Genomic DNA, 20,103 nt, shown 5'->3' on the forward strand with positions numbered 1-20,103 from the left:
GCTGATGATGTCTTGGGTCTAGCATAGTTTGTCATTAGTCCATTTTCTTTCTACATTAAAGTTTCATGAATACACGTTCTTTTACCATGTATAAAATGGTGCCCACTGTGGAGCTGAACTAAAAGCCTCTCTACTTTTGAGTTTTTCAATCTAATCCTTTTTTCAGTATAGATCTATGTTTTTCTTACTGTCTTTCGTGTAGATTTGGTAAAACATAGGATCTAGTCTGGGAGGCTTCATGTCGGCAAGAAGAACATTCCAAAGTTTTTCTTGAGCATAGAAGAGACAGATTTGGGTCTTCTGACATTTTTGTGCCTTGTTTCAACGCTTTCGAGCAATATTCTAACACTTCTATACTTTGTTTTTGCACATTTAATCTTACTATAGTGCTTATAAATCATTTTGTAATGCATTTGTTTTATTCTGTAATGCATCTACATACTCTTATAGTGCTACTAAGGGGTTTTGTGACACATTTACTCATTTTTGTAAAGCATCTGAAGCATATTATAGTGCATTTGATATTATTATAGCTCATTTGCATGATAAGATAACATATTTGCAAAATAAAATAGTGCATTTGCACAATATAATAGCGCATTCGCATGATAAAATAGCACATTTGCATGATAAAATAGCACATATAAGGTTTTCTATGACACATATGAGCATTTCTATAACTCATTTGATAAAAGTTGCAATTTTCTATATCTAACTCCCAAATCTAAACAATTTTTTCTTACGGTCCCTTCTGCATCAACAAACAAGCCTTCAAGCTATAGATAGTGCACAACAGGAATGAAGACCCTCATAAATGTGCCAAGCCCTTGCTAGCTTCGAATCAGGTAGGTGGACCACTGCTCTTGTCAATTAAAAGTGTGGCATTTTCAAGCTTTCAAACATAGTTTAATTAGATCGTTCAAACTTGTTGATTTGATAAAGAAGTAGGCCTATGCTCTCAACTCTTTTGAGTTGATTAGAATGCCTGACCTTCTATAAAGATCGGTTACAGTTGAATGAGGAAAAGAACCCACACATAGTCTAATTAGGAACCCCCCAATTTTACATAGTATAAGGGCTGGAAATAAATCCTTTGTGTCTGATGTGTTTGGGGAGCCAAAGTAGCACGGATATGCTCTCACTCTCTCAAGTGATCAGATTCCCAGACTTGTTTATTGACTTCCATTTCTTGCTTTTCACTAGGTAGAATAATCTTGCCATAGAAGGGCTACCTCCTGAGTTGCCTTAGCAGGGCTAGTAGAGGGATTGTCCCCAATCTTGCATTCTTAATCAAATGCAAGCCACCCATGTTTGACACATAGCCTTCCTCTAGTAGTCTTGCAAGGGATTGTGCCAAACCTCCTTGAAATTGGTGGGAAGCTCTCTGTTATAGGAGAGGTAAATTTGAACATAGTTGGAACACTAAGACCTACTAGTCATTGGCCTTAGATAACCTTACTAGGAAGCCATTTTTTCGTTTTCTAGGTGCATGTGACTTTTTCATTTTGTTTTGATCTCACTGTTATTGTGCTCGAGTTCTTTCAAAGTTAATAATGAACATAAGTGCAAATCACAAACTTTCTAGAGAGACAAACCTCGAACCGGTATTGAGAAATCAAGTGTAAAATAAAGACATTGCCGGACAATCCTTGAAATTGCACATACACTACATAAAATAGAGCATCTGAATATTCATGTGATTCTTTTGACTACTATCATGATGCATATACTTATGAAATAGTGCATCTAAGACTTAAAACTACACATCTGATTCATAGAATAGTGCATATGAGCAACAAAATAGTGCATTTGATTACTAAAATAGTGCATTTGAACATTCTTGTAATGCATTTGAGAAAAAACATGAAACATAGGCTATCTGCAAACATGATACTTGTAAACAAACTATAAATTTGGATACCCTTTTTCTATGCTAGTGTTATACAAAGTCTAAAATTTTTAGTATCTGACTGAAAACATCTTTCAAAAACATGCGAAACTACATCATCATCAACCTAACAATCACTATTACCTCACTTTTCAAATCAAGATGAGAACATTCAAAAATACACATCTATACTTGACTTTGCAAAAGTGGACCTCATCCTAACAACATTGGCAAACACCTTATGCAAATTAGCTTGTTGCTATGAACAAATCATAGTCAATAGAAACTTTCACTTGTTGAAAAATGCTTAAACACTAAAAGGATCCTACTCACTTTTCATGCCATCGTGTAAAAAAAGTGTACCAACAAAACCAAAATAGTCGCCCATACAAGTAAGTGCCTAGATAGCAAGGAGAACCATTAAATGCACAGAACCTCTAAACCTCATAAAAGCTACCATAGCAATTGATTGTGCATAGAATGAAGTTACTCCTGAATCACCCTTATTTGATCAAAATTTAGAATCCCTAGCCACAATGGGCTCATTTCACACATGGGATGATAGAAGCATTGAATCCAAAATTTAGGATTTTCAACAAAATCCTAAACTTATCGACATCATGGACAAGATTCTAGAAAAACACAAAGAATGATACATACTCGCATTAGCACAACAAGGTGCAAAATTGCCATCCAATTTTGATGTGACCAATTTGAAACAAGATCAAGAAGAATCACCCCTAGATATAGTCACACAAAAATTGCAAGACCTACAATTAGAAATGGAAAAAATGAAGAGAGGAAAAGCACAACCCACAAAGTTTAGCCTTGAAAAAGTATGTCCCCTACCATTTGACAAAAACATTACCCTCACACCTTTTCCTCCAAATGTGCAAATACCAAAGTATGACAAATATTTTGGCACGTCAGATCCACAAGATCAGTTGAGGGAATTTTACATGCTAAGTATGGATATTTTCTATGACACTACATACTTGATGAGTCTATTTCCTAGGAGCCTTGGGGGGCAAGCCATGGAGTGGTTTTCCAAATTGCCCTCCAATATTAAAAATTTTGATCAACTGGCCTCCATTTTCATCACTCAATACTCTTACAAAATTGAAAGAGAGGTTACGATGATTGATTTATGCAACAAAAAACAAATCCCAAGAGAATCGTTCAAAACATTCTCACAATGGTGGATGCACATGTTTGCTAAATACCATAGAGCCATACCATATAAGGATAAGATAGATATTTTCATTAACAGTCTCTCAAAACCAATGAATTATTGGCTCCAACTTCAAGGGCCTAAAGACTTTAAGACCACTTTAGAAAATGCAGCCAAGGTGGAAGAAACCTTGGTGAACAATGACATAATCAAATTATATAAGGATGGTAAAGGCTTTTCCAACAACTCCACACACACACACACAACTCCTCTGATCAGTCCATAGACAAACAAAAATTGTGGTGGAGAAACAATAATAAAAACTTCACAAATGAGGGGGCAGTTGAAGCTAATCATGTCAAAATGTACACTCAACCCCCTTTAAATCAACTAGGTCCCAATGTCACACCTCAACAAAATAATACCGGCCCGTTTTACCAATGTAGCACAAAGACTCCCTCAACATCCAACTAGCAAGTTGCTTACAATCAAGCTCCTCCACCGCGAAGATATCAGTCTTCTGATATACCTAAGGAATATACACCCGTCAAGGTGTCCTATGAGAGTGCTTTACAAAAAATCTTGGCTAACGACCTCATCATATTACCTGAGGTTAAACCATATGCACCCCAAGTCAAGCTGAAATGGTGGAATGAGAAACACACTTGTGCCTATCATCGCAACTGGGGGCATCTAACAAACAATTGCCTTTCCCTTAAGGGAATGATTCCAAAGTTAATAAATGATGGAACCATTGAAGTAAATAATTTCAATAATAATGAAGATCATACAGCCTTTAAGAACCCCTTCATGAGTCATGAAAAGGAGGAGTCCTCCAAGGTTAATCACAATGCACCTTCACAAACTAAGGTTAATTATGCACACCATTATGATAATACCATTGGCATGATTTTAGGATTTGATGACACTGCAAATGTCATCATGATCAAAGATAAAAATAAAAAATAGTCCTCAAATGCCATCACTTGAGGTCAAGCCTCCAAAATTACCCTACCAAGACCAGTGACAAACCCCGATTGAGCAACTCCAAATTCCTTCATGCCCAAATATAACTTGGTTAACCATTTGCTTAAGACTCTAGCCCACATCTCCATTTTTAAACTATTGCAAATCTCCCCAAAGCATAAAGAGATACTCACTAAAGCCTTAGTGCCCAATGACCTAGACGTGAGTAGATTCCAAAACATGGTCAGCAGTTTAGTTGCTCCCCATTGCATGTCATTTTCAGTGCAAGATGACATGTTTGTCATACAGCCACAAAACTCTCCTTTGCACATAGAAGTATTCATCCATAGGAATTGAGTTAAAAGGGCATTGGTTGATGGTGGGGCTGGTCTGAATATCTGCGCACTCAGTTTAGTGAAAGCCCTTAGGTACATAGAGGATGTTGTTGACCCAAGAAAAAAGATTACCATCAAGGCCTATGATGATGAAGAAAGGTCCTCCAAAGGCATGGTCATATTACCAATCAGAGTAGGGCCAATCATAAAGGAAACTATCTATCAAGTCTTAGATCTGTAATTAACTTACAACATTCTATTAGGAAGACCATGGATCCATGACATGCAAGCCATTCCCTCCACCTACCACCAGTGCCTCAAATTTCGATACATGGGTCAAGAGATAACCATTCCTGGAGATCAACATTTTTCACAGTATTTTAACTCACTTGTCCCTTATAACAGAGAGGAAGCTGATACATCAATAGATGCCAACAATCAGCCCACAATTACAAGCACTTCACACTCAACTAACCAAGCAAGCAACCACCTATCAACATCAGCTAAGGGTAAAGAGAAATTGTCTTTTTTGGGTCCTTCCACTCCTTCACTGCCATCATCATCAAAAGATCCCAAACAACTACACTATGAAGAAATGGATAAATTGATGAAGGAATTTGATAGAAAATGTAAGTTGCACCATAAAGGGGTAGGTGAGTACTCAGTCTCCCTATTTAATCTCCCACTTTCTCTGAGGTCTCATGGAAAACCGACTTCCACCAAGCCATATCATGCACATTTTGTCAAAGCAAGTGGTACACCTCCAAACTTAATGGAAGACATTAGTCAATAGAATATTGACATTGTAATGCCCCACTCGGAGATCCTTAGAAACAAGGATGAGATACAAGCCAAGATTTTTTTTTTTACAAGTATGAATGGACATGACAACATCATACAAGGATCACAATGATCACAACAAAAGACTTCACCACAATCTCGACAATCAACGAATCTCCGAACGCCACTACCAAACTAACACAAGCAAACAAAAGCCAACAACGATAATGCACGTGATGAGGGTTCTATAAATGACCACTTATAAAAAAAACACCAATTTGGGGTAGAATGTAAAAATCTAAAATTTGGCTAAGCCTAAAATCATGAAGCCCTAAAAATTGGCTAAGTCTAGATTTCTGAAGTCCTACCATTTCCTAGAATCTTTATCTTATCTCCAAGAGATCTAAAACCTATCTCAAAAGATTTTTCACATATATTAAAATATATCTTAAATTAATAAACTTATTACTTAAATGATATATTTTAAACCCCAAAGAACGAACTACAAAAAATATACAACTAAAATTCAAATTGCACTGCCAAGGGATTGAAGAACACCTAAGAGGGTACCCCGAACCATCCCTAAAAATTTCAGATCGGACCAAAAAGTGCCCGCTGCCCACCCACGCAGGTTTCATAAAAACCATGCAACACTTTATCAGCACTGTGCGATACTTTACCAGTATTGTGCGACATTTCTCTAGAAGGAGGGTGACACAATCAGGGGTTAGGCGATACTTCTCCAAAGGGTGTGCGATACCGGAAGGATATTGTACAACACTTCTTCTAAGGGTGTGCGATACTTTAAAGTATCGTATAACATTCCTCAAATGGGCGTGCGCCACTATATTGTATCGCACCATGCTGACACATGGTCACCCATGGAAAAAGAAAGAAAACTCTAAGGACAAACAACAAGCTAAAACATAGATTAAAAACCTCCACACTTGGGAGTACTAGATCCACATCTTGAGGCAAAAAAACTCGACAAACTGAAAGATGGAAAGCCAAAATCTAACCATCTAAATCATACAACAGAAAAGAACATACTGAAAGAAACATCACAGTGAACATAAGAAACATTGCAATGAATAGAGATAATATCCCAATAACAAAAAACCCAAATTAAGTACGCAGTTCCTCCCAACTGTCAATAGCATCATAAGAACATCATGGATCCTAGCCATCCCCCACATGTAACATCCCAAGCCACCAACCAAATCATCAATACTATCATAATAAGGATGTCACTACTAAAATGTGCAACAATACAAGCATAAGGAATCTAACATGCTAGTAGAAAAACATAAGATAATCCTATAGTAGATAACATCACCTATCACATGCTAAACATCAATAAGAAATAGATATGCTACTACAACAATTCACATCATCTAATCATATGCTAAAAATTATAATATGGGAATGTGTCAAATAAACTAACATCATCTAAACATGATATCCAAGCATCCCAATGAAAGCATAAATCATAAGAAAGCATACTCCGAAACTCGAAGTACTAAGAGAAGACATCCAACAATGGTCGCACTAGGATAAGAGACTATCTTTGTACATTGATCCCTAGTAGTGGTGAAGGTAGCTATGCCTCCCAACCATGTGGAACCTGTAGGTCCACACTCACCATGCTGATGGATATAATGATCCAACCACAAAACACACAAAACAACATCCATTGGTAACACTCACGCCAGACAGTATGATGGCTGCAACAAAGAACCTAAGACAATGCAAGGAGCATAGGTCGTAGTCAGACACTCAAAAGGCTACTAAGTAGGGACTGACATCATGGAGAGTTGCTTGGCATCAAAAAGCCCAAGCTTGGATCGTGCGAATTCAACATCCCTCAATGAAATGGCTCAGCACAACATTTTATTATCTTAAGTTTTATTACCATTCACATATTTTATTTAGTTATCACTTATTTAAAACTTCTTATCCTCCGCCGACCTTATGGGACTGAGGTCACTAGGTTGCAAGATAGAAGCTCCCTCCATATGCTACCCTACCCTACCCATGCTCATCTTATGACAAGTACCTTTGGGCATGCATACTCCCATCCGAACCCCAATGATCATAACTTTTGAAAGTACTACAGAAGATCAAGCCTCGCAAGTCACCTGACAAATGTACATGCACGTACTCGTATGTGGCTCACCATCATCACAAAGATCAAAGCACAAGGATGGGATGAGAACATAATGGAAAGCAAAACACCCAACCAAAAGCAACTCAAGAGGACAGATTGTACAGGAATCCCAAAGCCAAAAAAAACCATATATCATAAAATCACTCAATTGGCCTCAATCCAAGAGTATGGATTCTACACGAATCCCAATGATGCAACAAGACCAAACATCATGAACTCACTCAACCGGCCTCAATCTAAGAGTATGGATTCTACATGAATCTTAGCGCTCATGAAACAAAAGCAAAGGTCTAAAAGAAATAATAACACTAGGTATAAAATCACTCAACCAAACACAACGTTGGGAATATGGATGCAACACGCATCCCAATGAAACATAAACGTGCAATACTGGTATGATTGATATCCAATTGGATCATCAAGGTCCACAACTCACATTGTGCCAAGAGAACCTGAGAAAATAGGGCAGCACACAAAACGAGGTAAATATCCCAAATTTTGGAAAAACTTTCAAATTAAAACCCATTTGACCTTTGGGCACAAAAACCCCAAAAATCCAAAAATAAATGGAATTGGACATCGTATGCAAAAAATGGCCAGCCTAACGATGCAAAACTCCAAGCCCTCATTTTGAAAAATAAGGAAATGTTCGTACCTACCCAACCGGGTAGAACTAACATACAAAAATAGAGGGGAACACTAGTTCTTAGCCTCCAAACAAATGGCTACCAAAAATAGAAGCAAAAATAGAGTAGAAACAATAAAATAGGAAAGTCCCATGTCACATCCAAAAAGGCAAAACAGGAAATTGAACTAGAAAATAAAATGCCTACAGAAGTGGCCAAAAATGGCAGCAATCCAAGGTTTTCCCGAGTTGGATCCAACGAGCTCAACCTCATGATGATCCCACGCCCGTAGCTCCCACAACGAACAAAACAGTAAATCCTCATGAAGAAGATTTTGGGTTTTACTCTCCAACTTTCTAATTCAAAAGTGAGAAGTGAGGAATTAAATTCCTTTTTGGATATTTATTCACTTTTCGAGCGAATAATCAATTAGGGAAAATAACTAGCCAACCTAGTTAAACCCCAAATCGACCCAAACGAAAATAGGCTATTCCTATAAATAGGAATTCATCTATGGAAAAGATGCCAGAAATTAAAATAAATCAATTAAAAAACTTGAAAACCCAAAAAAACATAAATCTCCTTAACAACTTTCGCGACAATGTGAAACTCTAAATGCACAGACACACTTACTGGTCTAATCACATAATGCAAATGAGTTCGGATTTAACACTCAACAAAAGGTTTAATTTAAACATTTAATTAAGGGTATGTTGACCACATAAGGACGACATTGGTAAAATATGAATGGTTGAATCACTAAATCCATGTGCCACTGCTAGGGATATAAATGCTACACACTAAACAACACGATCAAGTGCAATTGCATTTAATAACATAGCCGAAGAAATAAATGCATTAAATCACCTAATTCAACCATTTATTTAATTATATTAAAATAATCTATTTACATCACTCATGCTCGCATAAAGCATAACAACATAGGAATGAAGTAAATAACCATATCATTAAATCCATCACCTAACATAATTAGAGGTATGTCCAAATACCAGATAACCAAATATCATCATAAACACACTGTCATCTCAAAATCTCATCATCATGCAATATGATTAACTGAATAGCATAGAAGTCTAATATCTATGATACTGAAATCAAGGTATAACATCTGACCCTTGCACTAATACATTTGGCATCGATTTGCGATGGCTAAGTGTCACAATTACGACGGCAATGTGTCGCCACTGTGATGGTATTAGACGTCATTGTTTTTTAGTCGCAAATTATGACGTTTATCCTTAGACGTTGCAATTTTGATGCCTATTCGTCGTAATTTCACCATTCTAACCGGGCACAACTCCTGTCGCAATGCATGCAGCGTCCGTCAATATTTTGACATTTTCCCCACGCATTGCAACGGGGTGGCATCGGCATCTGCCCACGAGTTGGCTGAGGTGAGAGCCTTTCTAGTTCTCCCATGGGTGTCGCAATTGCGACAGCCCTCAAAAATTGCGATGGGGCTAGCGGTGTGGTAGCGCCGTCAGCCGTCGCAATGTTTCCAATGTGTCGCAATTGTGACGCAAAGGGAGGAATCGTGATGGTGACGCTATGCATGCGACGCACATTTCATCGCAATGTGCGGTTAGCAATATGGCAAGGCTACTATGGCGGTGACACCAAATTTTGTCACTGCCACAGTGGCCCCACCACAAGCATGATGCATCATGGGGCATATGAATTCATATGCCCCCTAGGTGACAGAAAACATGCATTCTTTCCAAACGACAACAATCTCTTTTAGTGTTGCAGGTGTAAACAAGATATCCAGCCAATAGGTAGAAAATTTGTTAAATGTCAATTTCATTTTAGAAAGTCTAAAAAAGAACACAAGTTCTGGCCAGTCATGTAGTAAATCCAGATCATCAGCAGATCATGATGCATCATGCTTGCGGCGGGGTTGCTCGCGTTGCCGCCACAGTGGCCCCACCGCAAGCATGATGCATCATGATCTGCTGATGATCTGGATTTACTGCATGACTGGCCAGAACTTGTGTTCTTTTCTAGACTTTTTGAAATGAAATCGACATTTGACAAATTTTCTACCTGTTGGGATATCTTGTTTACACCTGCAACACTAAAAGAGATTGCTGTCGTTTGGAAAGAATGCATGTTTTCTGTCACTTGGGGGGCATATGAATCTTGTAAGTGATTTTCCTTTGGATGTCCAATGTTCAATGACACCCTCTTCTTTAGTTTAGAGCCATTATACTGAGATTCAAACCCACCTGCTATTTGAATGCTAGTTTTCTTATCTCGTATATAGAATAGCATGTAAGCTTTCTCAGAAAGCACACTTTTCTCACTGACTGAATAGACCTAGAGTACAAAATGTCATAAGAATAACTTCAATTAGTCTAAGCAACTTCAGTATAATTAGTGTTACCATATAAAGAAAAGGTTCTACATAAAATTGTAGTTCTTTTGTGTATCCTATTATACACAAATTATAATGAGCTTTCTCCACAAAATTAAACATGTCTTCACAATTGTAGCAAATGTATACCCGATTATCATCTAAAGCATGCCAGATGCCTGTGGATGAATGAATAAAGCAAAAATAATTACCAGAATGTGTGCTCCAGCCATCATGAACAAGAACACCATAAAGAGTGTTCTTAAAATTGCCCTCCTATGATTGATCAATAGATAGAGAAACTAGAATATCATTCAAATGTGCAATATTTATTAAAAAAATAGTAGATATTACAAAAACTATATTATTAGATTCCACTGAAAATGTGATCCACTGGCAAATAATATTGTAAGGGCTACTTACATGTGAACTGCTAACAAATGGTTTGAGATGCAACGTACAACCAAAGTCTACTTTTTTGTCAAATTTTCCTCCAGATCCAACTACACTGAAGCACTTGAGATGAATTGCAAGAACATGTGGTGCTTTATCAATTTTGAGTTGTTCTAGAGCCTTCACTTTTACTTTGCATCGTTCACATTGATCTCTTTTCACACCCCCATCTAACTGCTCCACTGCCGTGTAATGGGATAATGCTTACATGGGCCTAAGGAAAACTTTATGCTTGACCAAAGGCAAGGCACCTACAGCTAAAAGTCAGGATGATCGAACTGGAGTGAACAATGACTTTACAGAAAACACTTTGAAAACTTGTTAAGAAAATCTATCAACCTGCAATAAGATTGTATTAAAACTAGAATTATACAGATCCATATTATTAAAACTTAAAATACCTGTTAGTATTAGGTGTTCAAAAAAGCACACGCCGGAAACCTCTTGGAATGTTCAGGGCCTCCATAACCTTTACTACAATAAGAAAGAAATCCAAATAATATTAAATCTTTGCTGAAACTTCAATTCACAAGGATGTATAGTTATGTTCTAATAATCAAATAATAATAGTAAAAAAGACAAAGCTGAAATGGATATGTCGCTAGTTTTTCTCCATTCATTCATAAAACAAGCTTGATAATAAAATGTAAGTGTTTTCTCTTTAAATTATATCATGATGATGACAAATACTAATCACAAATTAGTTATCCAAAAGGGTGCAATAATGACAGAGGAGCCAAATACTAAAAGATGCAATGAAGAGTTGCAATTCTCCAAATGATATTAAAAATGCATCAATAACCAGTCCAAGGACATTATTCAGAGAGAAGATTACTTTATTTTCTATACAGACATAAGTGGTAGTAATCCACTAGACATCAGAAAGCCAGATCCCATGAGTACAATGATTAAGATCAGGAATAGTGACATATATATCACATAAGTAACAAGAGTTACATAAAAAATTGCAACAGTACAGATCACCCATCATTGGGTCATCACCATTACAAAGATATTATATCAGACAGAGATCAAATAAATATCTAACGTCTTTACAAACCAAACAGAATCAATCATATCACATTTCAATAAGGCAGATATTAGATACAGTGAATAACTTCAGACCAGTATGGTACATATCACTTTTACATTATGATAAATCTGTAACAGTGATTACTTGGTCTTGCAAATTGCTCTAGAGAAATTCTAATGATACTTATTGCAGATCAGTAATCAACATTAGATCGTCAGGATCTATGACATTAGGTCATTTAGTTGACTATCACTATACTTCCAACTTCAATATATATAATCCTTGTTTAGTCTTTGATATTGATTAATTGGATTGGGAATTTTCACAAAGTCATTTCCATCATTATTGGAAGTGTTTTGGTTATCAAAGTTTGATTGAAGATATCAGAACTACTTAAAAAGACATTTGCATATTGTTCATCTATATTCTTTACCAAAGATCAGTTGCATCTCTCTAGCAGTGAATTAAAGAATATATCAGAAGCATGGGTGATATTACTTGTACATAACATCAAGATACATTAGAAAAGTAACAACTTAGTACAAATAAATAAATAAATCAATCATTTACTAAAAATTTCAATTTATTTTCCAGATTTTCAATCTCTAAATTTTGTCTTTGTAGATTTGCAGTGAGAAGATTGTGGTGCACAATCTTTGAAGTTTGCTAGCCCTGTAGCAGTTCTAGTTGTGAGTGGAATTTGAGCACATTTGAAGCCCTCCACACCAAGAAGTGCCTAATGTGGCCTTAATTAGCTCACACCTAATGTGGCCTTAATTAGGCCCTCAAAACCATGTCCAGGTCATAGGAGGGCCCAGATTTGAAGGAGTGGTGTTAAGACTTATAACAGTACTAGAGAACTTGTTAAATAGATCACAAAACTTGAAGTTCTTGTGTCCCCAAGGCATCGTTAGACCCAGAAAACATATTAGACCCTGCAAAAAATCACAAATTGGGATGAAATGGCCCCAAATCTTACTTTATATGTGGCAACTTGCATTGGGAGTGATGTCAGGCCTAAAATTACTTCATTTTGGGGCCATATTGTGGGACATATACCATTGAATCTCAATCAAAATGGCTCTAAGTAATCTGCAGTCATGGATACAAAATGTGTGGTACTCAAACCCCATTGGTCTGACCTTAAATGCTTAACATGTGGCCTTAAATGTGCCCAACAAGCTAAAATCGAGCTTAATTGGTAGAGAACTGAGCACAAAACTCAAGATAAGGCAACAATGTGGACTTGGATGATTAGTTGGGTTCAAATTTCTAAGCAACCAACCCTGTAAACATAGTGTGTGGGCCTATACATGGGCCTAGTGTAACTTGAATCCAATAAGGGCCTGATTTGCATGAAATGTGTAGCTTTACTGAGGTTGATTGGTATTTAAATCAAATAAAGGCCTCAACTTTGTATTTTAAATATTAAAATTAATATCTAAGACAATGATTTAATTAAATCAATGGCCCTATTTATCACAAAGTTCAAGGTAATGCATTTAATGAGAAATGGAGGCCCCAAATCTAGATCCTACTATATAAATAAGACAGCCGAACTTCCATTTTATTCATCCCTAACGCAATCAAGAGCTGGATTTAGAACTTGCAGGGGCTAATTGACGAGATCTTTGAGACTGTCGTCCATAAGAAGGCTTTGATCCACCTTTTTAAAACACATCTGCAGTGGAGAGGGAAACGTACAAAAATCTCTCTGTCATTCCTATATCAACTACAAGCAACCGTTTTTGAAGAGCTCCCTTTCTGATCATCCAAACTCTAACTTTGATCACTGGTGACCTTTCAAACAGCGAGTCTAGTTCAACATAATTTAGTCTCAGTTCAGATTAAGAAACTAATATCATTGGATTTTGACATATTTATCAAATTTGATTTAGAAAAAGTAATATTACTAGCAGTACGACCCTTAGCCTCAAAACAAATCAATTTTAGTAGTGTTAAAGGATGCAATAGGCTTCAATTAGTTTGTTTTCCAAGTTTGATATAAACATTAGAAGTTCTCATTTTAGGAACTTGACTTGCGCTAACCTTTGTTTTAGGATCAGATTCAATTAAGGCAAAATGCAATCCTAATAATTGTTTGTTGTAGGACTGAGAATGGAAAGAGGAGCTGAAAGCATTCCAAAAATGAGACCTCAAGCAAAGTTAGGAAGGTGGCTAAAATGATCAAGGATGGAGAAGATCTCCAAGACATCAAGAAAAGATCATGCATCTAAAAAGGCAACTTGGAAAATTAGACCATTGATGGTATGTGAATCCTTCATCATCACGCCAACAGAGATTTGGCATTTGAAGTAAGGCTGGGCTAAAACTCATTCCTTGGACCAACTTAAAAGACTAAGACAGGGAGAAACTCCAAGACAACAAGGATGAAAATATTTCAAGAGATTGACCAATGTATATGAATTAGCTCACACCTAATGTGGCCTAATTCATATACATTAGGTGTGGCCTAATTCATATACATATTCTATTAAATGTTTGAAGACATGAGATTTCTACATTCCATCAAGTGAAAATTGAAAGAGCTTCTAGCAGTAACTGTGTAGACATTTTTCAATCTAACTAAATCAAATTAAAACAAAAATTATGTTAAAACACCATACAATTAGAAGTTACAGACTGCACAACATTTTTGTAGAAATAGAATCTTGACAAAAACGTAAACCATATCTAATACAATGCAATTACATACTTGGGTCTTCCCAAACAACTAAGTGGTTGGTCATGACTAAAAATCTGAAGTACAGGATCAAACATTGTTGGATAGAAAGGCTTCCCAACTTCAAGCCATCCAATCTCATGTTCATTTTTTTCCAGGACTGAATCCCCAAGTTTCTCCTCCTGAAACTCATCCAAGAATTGAACAAATGCCTCAAGGGGGAAACTAAAGCTTTCCGGGTGAAACCAATCATGTTTGTTGAAAAACATTTTAGCACTTCACAAATAGTAAGGACACGATTTCTACTCAATATAAATATCATAGAAAATACTATCATATGCTTAGTAGGTTTTATGAGCAATAGAAAATCCTCATTTCTACTAATTAAGCATGCTCAAGTGAGAAACCTGTATTAGACCAGTAATGATCTCTAGGATATCAGTAGATCACTACAAATTACTCACCTGAAGGTAGATGCTTGTCTCAAATTGGCTCTTTAGAGCATATTCATTAAAAATTGAAGCCAAGGAAGCGATTGTTACCTACAATGTTTCCAAATAGATAAGGATGGTATTGTAAGAAATTAGAGTTATGATAAAATAATAATCTTGCAGTTGTTTATGCAAGCTAAAAGGCAGTTAGATAAAATAATTAGTTGTCTTAGAAAATCCTAGAGTGAAAACAAATAACTATATTAGTTTGGATTTTTTTAAATTAGAATACTAACGATCCCTACATGATGGCAGAAAGAACACCTACATGATGGCAGGTTGAGAAGAGATCCCTACATGATGGTAGAAAGAACACCTACACTTTCACAAATAATGGAGAGAAGATGGTATTAACACCATTGGAGGAGCACAAGACAACTTCGAAGGTGTCAGCAAGCATTGGCATCTTTGAGAGGGAAAGGTTCCTAAGAAAAGAGGAACATGGTGAAGCAATGGAAGATGTTTTGATCAAAAAGGATGATGCTTTGAAGCAAACAGCTAATGAGAATGAGGTTGAGGAAAAGAACCTAGAAAAGGATGATATGAAGACAAGTTGTCCATTTGAAGGACAAATAACAAATGAGCAGCAATCAAGTGTTGAAGAGCAAGGAGAACCTAACACCAAAAAGGTTCAAAAGGTTGTAGCAGAGGTAAAGAGAAAGGATGCTGATGAAGATAGAAAAAGATCAGGTCTTGAAGGGCTTGAGGGAAAGGAGATGATTGGAACAAAGATGAAAAGTAGAAATGCTGATGTAAATAGCAAAGAAACAAGGCTTGGAGAAGCAGATATGATATTGATTGGTTCTATATGGTGTCCATTTAAAGTTGGACAAAGAAAATTCACAAAGACAATGATGATTGAATCGGATAGAACAGCCACCAACCAGGAGTTGGTATATGAAGGCAAATGGCAAGGGTGTGAAGACATGTTGCAGACAATAGTAGAGGTCTCACGATGCAAAGAGAAGGATGAGAAGACAATGGAGATGAAGAGCCAAGGGAAGGCTAAACAAGGTGATTATATTCCAAGCATGGAGAAGTATGAAAATATGAGTTATTTTTGGTTAGTTATTCTAATTTTGTTGCAGGCATATGAGAATATGATGGAGATTCCTAGTGCGGGGAAGATAGAAATAATTGGTAAGAGTTATGTTCTAGAAGGAGCTTGTTATTGCTTCTTGTTTCTACCTATTGTTAGTATCTTATTGAGCTTCACTTTGTTTCAAGAATAGTTTAATATTCTCTACTAAATAGGGCCAACCACGTGAGGGTGGAAGCTCATTTGGCCCCACCCCCCTCCCCTTAACATCACTCTACATTCCCTGTTAACATCTAACATTCATTAATTCTTTCAACCATTAATAAAATGTAACATTCAATCAATATCACCTGATAACATTCAATCAATATCACATGATAACATTCATTAACACATTAGATTCGTTAACATGCAACATTCATCAATATTCTGCATTAACACATAATTCATGAACATTCATTAGCACATAATTAAATTCATTGAGACATAAAATTCAGTCATTATCAATTAAGGTATGTAGATGACAATCATTTCTTTTTTTTCTTTCTATTTCTTTTTTCTATGTAAGCTCTAAGAGTAGCATTAGTGTCATCATCAATTCCCCCCTCATTAGTTGTTCTATTCTCTATTCTTGATGATCTCAAATTCCTATGCTATTGCAAAGGGGGGTCCTCTGCAATAACAAATAAAAGAGTTAAATTAAAAATAATTTATTATAATTGTTACAAGTATTTAATTATTTTAAATAACATAACTGTGGTGCTCTTTACCTGATCTGACCACATCATTTTGTCTGGACTCAATGTCAACACGGTCATGAACATTGACCCCTCGATCCTCTACAGCTGCTATAAAAAATGTTACTTTAATCCAAACACCAATTGCAATTACATATAAAAAATTTAATAGCAAATGTATACCTCCACCACTGGGATGCACATCATGCGAACCTTCGGCATCCAAAAATTGTGTAGAAGGATTGTCAAGCTGCATTCCAACATCCTACGCATTGTTATCATTGCTTTCTTAAAACAAATATACTCACTTTATATTGGAACTTAACATCAAATAGACTAATTGGTAAAGTATTCAATTTGAAATAAATTTCATTTAGCTTATTTACCTGTGGCTCAGATGCATCATTATTAGAACCTTCCACACTGATTTCAGCTCGTAGCCGTTTAGCCACGGCTCTATAACCTTGTTGGAAGCCAATTCTCTTATCCTCTTCTATGAGGCATCTCTTGAACTCTGAGCCCTGCATTTTTGTGTGGTATGGTGAATTTTACTTGCATTGTTTCATCAACCAATGGAGGGTAGTTAAAATATCAACAGCAAATCATCTATATCCATCACAATATAATAGGAGAAAAATTGAGCAGTTTTGATGGAGCAATCTACTATATAAATGTTGCATGTTTGTATGCTTTGCTTGTACCAACATATTTTCTCCAAATTCTTAAGTTGGGTAAGAGTTAGTTCAGCTCTTTGGAAATAAAAATGGCTGCAAGTGCTGCTGCATTCCCTCATTCTTTCAATCACTGCCTTTATTCTCAACTATTGGAGGAAAATTCAGTCTCAACCATGGCCTCCATTTGTGAGATTTCTTCATATGAGGATTTTGTGAATGAAGAGAAAAGTAAAATATTAGTGATTGGAGCCATTGGTTATATTGGTTGCTTTGTTTCTCTTGCAGCTGTAAATGCAGGCCATTCTACCTATGCTCTCATTAGACCCATCACTGCCCATGATTCTGCCAAAGAAAAGTGCCTCCATGAATTGAAAGATTCTGGTGTTAACATTGTCTATGTATGTCACTAGCTCTGTTCATAACTAAGATTTTGTGGTAGATATGTATGGCACAGTTGTAAAGTGTGTGTACTTGTTTAAAATATTGATTTTACAGACTGTAGATTGTTTTGATTGGTCATATAGGTTTAGAATATATGATTAAGCTTTGCTTGTTTGTTCATGGTAACTACTATTGTAGCTATTTGCTAAATTGTTAGATAGTGGTCATCTCACAAATAATCATGTTTGACTTTCTTGTTGTGAAGTTGGGTATTTAGAAATTATGTTAAGAAGGGGTGTTCGGTCAGTGATCTCCTTATCAATGAGTCTAATTTGGTTGGGATCATGAGCTATATTATAGTTGTAAAAATTTGTGTTGTAATGGGTTTTATTAATGTCTACATGTTTTGTAATGGGTCTTATTAATGTGCATGTATATTATAATGGGTGTTTTGCAGGGAGATTTAAGTGATCATAATTCAATGATAAAGGCCATGCAAGGCATTGATATTGTTATTTCAAGTGTGGGCGGTGGTCAACTTACAGATCAGCTTAAGATTGTAGATGCCATTAAAGAAATTGGCACTATTAAGGTCAGAACATAGGACCCTAACATTATTACCATGAATGCTTGTTAACTGTAATAGACTTAAGAATTGTTGAACTTTGATGCAGAGGTTTCTTCCTTCAAAATTTGGGCATGATATAGATAGAGCCAATCCAGTAGAACCAGGGCTAAGCTTTTACAAAGAAAAGAGAGTTGTTAGGAGGGTAATTGAGGCATCCAAAATTCCATACACTTACATCCCATCACATTATATAAAAAAATTGATACAATTTTTCATTTACTAATACTTACAACTCTTGCTTGAAGTTTCGAAAAACCACCAGAGCCCAGCTTGTGTGTCCCGTGCTTTTCTAGTCTTGCCTTTGTTGCCTTTGATGTGTCAGGCAATCTATGAAAAGTTTGAAATATGTTAGATAGTATAAATATAGAGGTTAATTAGTACATAATTAGATTCTCAACAGTATCACATACCTTGTTGTACTCTCCACTAGTGTAATATTATTTTTCTTGTTAGCTTTATACTTTCCATCCAAAATTAGAGCCTTCCACTCAGCCTTAGGAACATAGGACAGACGCTCGTACCTGGGGTTATCCCATAAATTTTTTCTGTACTGGTCCCTAATATACTTCAAACATAAACCAACTTTTTCAAGGAGCTTGTTTCTCTCAAATGCACGAGGTCCAAAGAGTTGGGTCATGCTCTCTATAAGATCATCCTTCAATGGTTTGCGTTGGTTATTCCACCTTTTAAGTAAAAAAAACATGTTAGACTCATAAATGAAGTGAAGCTACCTTTAATATAGTTCAAGAAATGGATGAAAAAGAAAACTATTATAGCAATGATATGAAATCAAAATAGTGCTTTGGGGTTTTAGTTAGGATATGATGTTCCACTAGGTACGCATGGTGGGCCCGAATATTTGCAACCACTCATGACCAAGTTTTCTCCAAAAAAGATCATTCCCTACAAAACAATCATGGGATCATTAGTCGATGAAGAGTGATCAAAAACTAAATTACTATTATATCACTATAGAATAATAATAACTTTAAAGTACCTAGAACTTTGGCTGCTTTTAATGGAATGCCTTCATCGTCGTTGACGATCAATGTGACATCCTTCACCGTTCCCGTACTAGGAACATAGGAACATCCAGGAAATGATGCTATAGCTCCTATTGCAAAAAGTTTCATAATTTTCATAAGTCTTTGTCATGAAGTATAAAAGAAAAAATGATAATTGATGTTAAAAATTTGTAAAAAAAAAATTGTTTGTTGCTATCATAAGAGAGAAAAAGAGGGATTTGTGTACCAGTAGATGGTGCAACAGTCAATGCCTGTAAGCTGCGTGTTGCTAACTCAACAGTTGGAAAGAGATTTGTGGTTGTCCTGGATGGAGGCGACGTCATCATAGGATTCAATTGATGTTAAGCTAAAGAATAAAATTGTTAGAGCATGCATAAATATAGAACACGTGGACTAGCATGGACAAGATTGTTAGAGCATTAAAAAAAAGGATTGTTCGAGCATGTATTGTCAATGATTATGATCATTCCTATATATATTCAGTGGAAAATAGAAGTGGGGAATGGAACATGTGATCTACCTGAATCACCTGCAGCACCCTCATCATGGGAACGAGGCTCAAAATCATGCAAAAAACTCTGTAAAGACAACGCATCCATATTTTAATTAATGCCATAAAAGAGCATAACATAAAAACCATTATTGAACTCTT

The 20,103-nt window shown here is 36.2% G+C and overlaps 1 protein-coding gene across 1 annotated transcript in view; it reads left to right on the plus strand.

The window, feature by feature from the left end:
- Window positions 1–18,402, plus strand: part of LOC149554405 (isoflavone reductase homolog P3-like) — a 48,313-nt gene extending 29,911 nt beyond the window's left edge. Inside the window, exons 2-5 of the mRNA XM_089828860.1 lie at window positions 9,197–9,348; window positions 17,218–17,243; window positions 17,647–17,815; window positions 18,256–18,402. Coding sequence (XP_089684986.1) covers window positions 9,197–9,348; window positions 17,218–17,243; window positions 17,647–17,815; window positions 18,256–18,402 — 494 coding nt within the window. The remainder of the gene's footprint in view (window positions 1–9,196; window positions 9,349–17,217; window positions 17,244–17,646; window positions 17,816–18,255) is intronic.
- Window positions 18,403–20,103: the final 1,701 nt, after the last annotated feature.

This window comes from Cupressus sempervirens, chromosome 5, assembly GCF_028749045.1.
Source record: "Cupressus sempervirens isolate cs-2001-9-10 chromosome 5, ASM2874904v1, whole genome shotgun sequence".
Lineage (NCBI taxonomy): Eukaryota > Viridiplantae > Streptophyta > Pinopsida > Cupressales > Cupressaceae > Cupressus > Cupressus sempervirens.